Genomic DNA, 6,861 nt, shown 5'->3' on the forward strand with positions numbered 1-6,861 from the left:
TATTACAGGCAAAATTTGGACCAATTCCCTGAAATTACCACCTTGAGATTCTAGGAGAGGGTTACTAATTTTTTAGATGGTTACCCCAAGAAATAATAGTTGTGTGTACTTCTTGTCTTCTTTTTAGAAAGGCAGTTTTGAAAATACCTTTAAGAGCAGGCATTGTGGCATAGCGGGTAAAGCCACTGTCCACATTCCACAGGGGCTCCAATTATGATCCAATTCCCTGGGAAAAGTATCAGCAGATAGCCCAAGCATTTGGGCCCCTGCTATCCACATGTGAGACCTGGAGGTCCTAATGAGAATCCTGCTTCCTGTGTTTGGCCTGGCTCAGCCCTACCTATTGCTGCCATCTGGGGAGTGAACCAGCGGAAGGAATTTCTCTCTTTCTCTATGTAGCTCTCCCTCTCTCTTTATGTCTTTCAAATAAATACATACATCTTAAAAAAAAAAAAAAAACTGAGATTACCTTGAAAGACTTTTTATTCATTAAAATGAATTTAAATACAATCCTACCAGAAGAAGCATCTGAAGAAGTCATTTCTGAATGATGAATTGAGTTTACCAGAACTGTTTTTGCATCCGAATTGTGTAAATACCAACTGTGGTGCTGGTGTTGAGTCATAACTGGTTAAGCCACCACCTACAATGCCAGCACTCTACAGGCACAGGTTTCAGACCCAGATGCTGCACTTCTGGTCCAGTTACCTGCTGTTGCAATTGGGAAATCAGCAGGAGATGGTCCAAGTACTTTGGCCCTTGCACCTGGATGAAGCTCCTGGCTCCTAGCTTCTGCCTGGCCCAGCCCTGGCTGTTGCAGCCATTTGGGGAGTGAATAAGCAGATGGAAAATCTCTCTCTCTCCTCTCTCTGTCTCTCATGTGTCTCTTTCTTTCTCTCTGTAACTCTGCCTTTCAAATAAATAAATGACTCTTTAAAGAAATAAAAATAAATAAATAGTAACTCTGATTACAGGAGGTTTTATGTAAACCTAAAGTCTTGATTTACCAGTAAGTTGCTTTTAGCAACATAGAAACAGAGAAATGTTGTATCAATTTAAGTCAGCTACTGGAAAGAGTCTTAAAAATATGAAGGTATTCAAAGTATTAGGCCTAATGGAGAACTGCCAAGAAAGATTTCTACTGTAGTAGACATTTGTTAAGTTTTAAAATTAGCTTCAGTAAAATCAGTGTATCAGTGTTGTATTGAATATGGGTTCATTGTTTTAGTATATTAAGGAATATATTTATATTTACAAATTTTATTCCAAATACAAAAAGCACACCTTGACCAGTTGTACTCAAAAATTGTTTCAAAAGGGAAACATTATTCATATACTCTAAATATATGTAATAATTTGTACACTGAAACAAATAACAAGCATCAGCATTTCTCTTCTAAGACAGAAAGCTTGTAATTAATTATTGTTGGAATTTGCCCCCTTTGACTTAAAACTTTAGATTTATTCTACGTTAATTTCTTTGGTTAGGGGACTTAGAGTCATGACATAACGTGTGTGTCTATAAGTGAATTTTATATGCTACAATGCCTTCCACATGGCTAAATTTTCATTTAAATCAGCATAGGCACTTTCTGTGGTGATAATCCTGGCACTGAATTCTGCAGAAGGAGAATAGTGAGGATCTGGAAATCATTTTGCCTATTAGCATAGCACCTGCTGCAGCTAATATGCCCCTACACTGTCCTCTCAATGGGCAAATCAAGGCACAGATTCCAGGTGGCTGATATGACTAGAACACCACATGTCCTGGGATAAATATCAAATACAACATAAATAAATGTTTTATAATGTTGCAGCTTTACTTTCTTGCTTCCCCATTTTTCAAAGTATATGATAGAAATTTTAAAACTTCCTGCTTATCTTCCATTTAACCTTAACCCAGTTAATGACTATAGTTGCAACATTTCACATTTCAGTTTGAATAATGGTTGCATAATTCAACTAGAGTAAGGAGAATATGTGTTATGTGTTACAGCACATCTATTAGTGCATTATTTTAAAAGAAATTATATTCAGGTATGATTGTTTACTAGCTTCTTGATTGTAAGAACTCTAGTGTTTTTTAAGAAAGGTTATTTCTAAATTATTTCTAAATTACTTTGAATTGCGAAAGGAACATTTTAACAAAGATTTTCTAAAGAAAATGAATGACTGACACCACCATCACCCAAGCCCACTGAGGTAACCACCACGATAGGTAAGAGAGTAGGATACATAGCTTCCACAATTTTTGCTCTTGTTTTACACAAACATATACAACTTGTACAAGGGGTTGTGTTTATTTTATTTCCGTGTGGTTTTGCCATGTACTTAGTTTACACTCTCATTCTACAAAGTCATCTTTTCTCTTTAGTAATACACCACATATGTTCTAATCTAAGCTAAAATTGGTACTGCAATTTTCAGTTCTAGAACCCAAAATGAGAATATAAAAAATATAACCACATTTGCCTGTCAATCTAATAGCACATTAAGTCAGAAAGCATCTATTCCTATAAGTAGGTTACCTCTTTAGGAATTCTCATTTTCTTACAATATTTTTGTAAGCAATGTATACACACACACATACCCTACTGCATTATTCAAGGCCCATGCAGGAAGCTGGGAAAGCTTACAGGATGAAACTGTTAAAGGACTCAACAATCAATGTTGTAGTGTCCAAAGGTGAGCAGTAATAGCAGGCATTACCATGATGAGCAGAGAGACAGAGGAAAGAGTTAGTACCAGAGCCCCAGAAAGCAGAGGCCATAGAGCAGGGTTCTGTGGTAGGAGCTGTGGCCATGAAGTTAAATGTTGCCAGAGCCTGGGTGCAACACTGAGTCAGGAAGACAGATTTTGACCTCTGATTTCCTAATCCCTCCCATTTCTTTTTAAAAGATTTATTTAATTGACAGCAGAGAGATAGAAATATTTTCTAACAGCTGATTCACTACCAAAATGGCCACAATAGCTGGGGCTTGACCAAGCTGAAGCCAGGGGCCAGGGTCTCCCACAGGTGCAGCAAGGGTCCAAGTACTTGGGTCATCATTGCTGCCTTTTCAAGTGCATTAACAGGAAGCTAGATCTGAAGTGGAGCAGCTAGAACTTGAACCAGAACTCTGATATGGGATGCCTGCCTCACAAGCAGAGGCTTAACCAACCCACTTTGTCCCAAAGCCAGTCCCAGAATCCTTACTTACTTACTGTTTCCGTAAGTGTCTCCCATCAGCCAAAACTAACTACAAGTCAGTCAGATGAGGCTGGGGAGGCAAAGGTACAGGATAATGACAAGGGGCTAAATGACAGCCAGTATATCCTGAAAACACTGACATTTATCAAATCAAAAGGGATTTTACCATCTGTGGAAGTTGAATTAATTAATTAATATGTAAAGTAGTCTCAAATTTTCTGATTTTTAAAATTTTATTGAAAAGCAGAGAGACATAGAAAGAGAGAGAGAGAGAATGATAGAGACAGATCTTCCATCTGCTGGTTCACTGTCCAAACGCCTGCAACATCCAGGGCTGAGCCACGCTGAAGTTAGGCACCTAAAACTTAATCTGGGTGTCCTATATGGGTGCCAGAGATCTAAATACCTGAGCCACCACCTGCTGCTTCCCAAGGTGTACAACAGTAAGAAGGTGGAATCAGAATGTGAAGTGAGACTTGACCCCAATACAGGGACCACAATACAGGATGTGGACATCTTAAGCAGTGTCTTAACTCCTGTGCCAAATACCCATCCCTATAGATTAATTTTTCTTTTCTATGCGAGAGGTTGAGAGACAAGGAGAAACAGATCTTCTACCTGTTGACCTACAACAGCTGAAGTTGGCCCAGGCCAAAGCCAGAAGCTGGGAGGAGCTAGGAACTCAATCCACATCTCCAATGTGGGGAGCAGGGACCCAAACATTTGGGCCCTCACGTGCTGCCTCTCAACAGGCATTTGGCATGGTGGCTACTTGGGATACCTGCATCCCATATCAGAGTACTGGTTTGAGTCCTCCCTACTCTGCTTCTGATCCAGCTTCCTACTGATGCCCATCCTGGGAGGCAGTCAGTGAGAGTTCAAGTCCTTGGGTCCTTGGCACTAACAAAGGAGACCTGGATTGAGCTCTGGGCTCCTGAATACAATCTGGCCCAGCTTTGGCTGTGCAGCATCTAGGGGAGTGTACCAGTGGATTGAAGATTTCTGTTTTATCTGTCTTTCAAATAAAATAAAAACAAAATATATGGAGAGAGGTGCTGGGACTCACACCCACACATTCTGATAAGGGAAGCAGGTGTCTGAAGTCGTATTTTAAATACTGTGCCAGTGCCAGACACTCTGGTATTTATTTATTTTTATTTTTACTTTATAATGAGTGACTTATAAAATAGGGATTCAAGTAGAAATTTAAAGCTTTCCTTTTTTTTTTTTTCAAATTTAGGATCTCAAGTAATAATTGTGCTTGCTAGCAAATTTAAGCAGAGCTTTGAAGTCAAACATTCTACTCTTGCTTCAGTTCATATTAACAAATTATATTAATTGCCCTGGATATCAAAGTTTTGAATGGAGCTTTTTATTAACTTCATCAGGAAGTCACCCTAGTCCACTAATCTCTACTTATTTTTCACAGAAAATAAGCAGAGAAAAATGAAGTCTCACTTATCATGGCTTCCTGATGCCCATCAATATTTTAGGGAAACAATTCTCACCTTTCAGGGCCAACTGGGGAAGGAAGTTGAGCTCAAATACAATGGCAGATATTCTTTATTAAGACAAAATATTTTTCTTATTAAATCAACAAATAGCCTTAAAATCTCATCCTTCCAAACTACAGTAAGTTTAAAAACAAATAAAATAATCAAGTTGAAAAATTCCTCCACATGTCTTATCACTCGTCCATTGAGAAGAATCAGATATTTAGAAGAAGTGAAAATAATATTCAACAACTATTTCATAAACAATTTGCTTAACTTTTTTCTTGAGGCTTGTTCAATAAAATTTCCTCAGTTCATATTTACATAGTATGATAGAGGGCACATTAACACCAATACATAAAAAAAATCCACAGGCACCCATTTATCAAAGAAAACAGTGATACTCACATATTAAAAAAGAAAAGAAGGCTGGCGCCATGGCTCAGCTCACTTGGCTAATCCTCTGCCTGCGGCGCTGGCACCCGGGGTTCTAATCCCGGTTGGGGTGCCGCTTCTGTCCCGGTTGCTCCTCTTCCAGTCCAGCTCTCTGCTGTGGCCCAGGAAGGCAGTGGAGGATGGCCCAGGTGCTTGGGCCCTGCACCCACATGGGAGACCAAGAGGTAGCACCTGGCTCCTGCCTTCAGATCGGCACAGCACGCTGGCTGTGGTGGTAATTTGGGGGGTAAACCAATGGAAGGAAGACCTTTCTCTCTGTCTCTCTCTAACTCTGGCTGTCAAAGAAGGGAAGGGGGAGGGGAAGGGGGAAAAATGGGGCTGGTGCTGTGGTGCAGTGGGGGTTAAACTGCCCTCTGCAGCTCTGTCAACCCATATGAGTGCAGGTTCCTTTTTTAGCTGCTCTATTTCTGATCCAGCTGCCTGCAAATGCACCTGAGAAGGCAGCTGAAGATGCTCCAGGTACTTGGGCCCTTGAACCTGTTAGGTAGGAAGTCAGATATGAGCTTATGTGTGTGTGTGACATAAAGGCCTAAAGAGAAGACATCTATGTCCAGCATATGCATCTGTATCTCAAAGTCATCCTGACAATGTTTCAGGGGCAGCCCGGTATTCGCATCCTGCCCTGTCCCCTTCTACCTGATAACCTGCCAGGTGGAGATCCCCGCCCCTTCTGCCTGACAAATCTTCCACAGTCTCCCAGGTGCAGCCCAGTATCTGCACTTCAAACACCCTGCTCGGGATCCCCATTCTGCAGCGGTCTTGCTCACCCTTCCTCTAAACTCAGGATGGCGCCAGCTAGGCTTCCTCCTGTCTGATACCTTCAGGAGAAAACTCAGATAGAAGTTTTTCTATTTACATCCAAAAAGCCCTTTGTTCCAAGAGGAGCAGAGGTGGGGAAGCAAGACCCATCTCTTTAAAAACCCCCGGCCTCAACTGGACTGTGCACTCAGCCTTCTGCCTCTCTGCCGAGTTGCCCGCCTGGCCTGGCCAGGTGTAGTCTCTCCACTCAACCATGTAACCTCACTCCTTCCTCCCCCCCCCCCCCCCAGTCCGAGCGACTGCACTCTTTCTCAGGTCCTGTCTGGAGAGGTGCCCATCCATTCTTACAGATGTCCCTTTTCTAATTAACTTTGCTACTTTTACTTTCCACTACTGTCTCACACCTGAATTCTTTCTTGCGCGAAGACAAGAACCCTGCAATTTCTCCGGTAACAAACCCACATGGGAGACCCAGAAGAAGCTCCTGGTTCCTGGCTATGGATTGGCTCAACTCTGCCTGTTGTAGCCATATGGAGAGTGAATCGATGGATGGAAGAGGACTAGAAGGACTTTAAGGATGAGAGAATCCGACTTCAGCATATCAAAGTTTTGTCATTGAAATATGCTAATATTTAGCATAAAATCCCTCATGGATTTCAAATCTTTTCCTGAAGACAAGCTTTAATCTCAGAGCAATCATGTGAACTGAAATCTGGAGTGGGAATTATGTGAGGAGGAAATAATCAGAAAGAATGAAGTGTAGGAGTTGTAGAGAGCAAGAATAAAGTTGTAAAACTTGTAATTTAAATACTTTTGAGGTTATCTTTGGGACATCTTTGTGACTTAGTTGATCTAAGGTTGTAAAGAGACACTGTTCCTATTTAAAAAGCAACTAGTAGATATTAACTTTTAGATTTGCCTCCATTTTTGTTTCAGAACTCTGAACAGCCTCATGCCAGTCCA

The 6,861-nt window shown here is 41.0% G+C and overlaps 1 protein-coding gene across 1 annotated transcript in view; it reads right to left on the reverse strand.

The window, feature by feature from the left end:
* Positions 1-5,327, reverse strand: part of CNTNAP3 (contactin associated protein family member 3) — a 247,828-nt gene extending 242,501 nt beyond the window's left edge. The window contains exon 1 of the mRNA XM_089305409.1: positions 5,092-5,327. Coding sequence (XP_089161535.1) covers positions 5,092-5,122 — 31 coding nt within the window. The 5' untranslated portion in view covers positions 5,123-5,327. The remainder of the gene's footprint in view (positions 1-5,091) is intronic.
* Between the last annotated feature and the right edge of the window lie 1,534 nt (positions 5,328-6,861).

This window comes from Oryctolagus cuniculus, chromosome 10, assembly GCF_051225735.1.
Source record: "Oryctolagus cuniculus isolate XC-2025 breed Fujian yellow rabbit chromosome 10, ASM5122573v1, whole genome shotgun sequence".
NCBI classification, from domain to species: Eukaryota; Metazoa; Chordata; class Mammalia; order Lagomorpha; family Leporidae; genus Oryctolagus; species Oryctolagus cuniculus.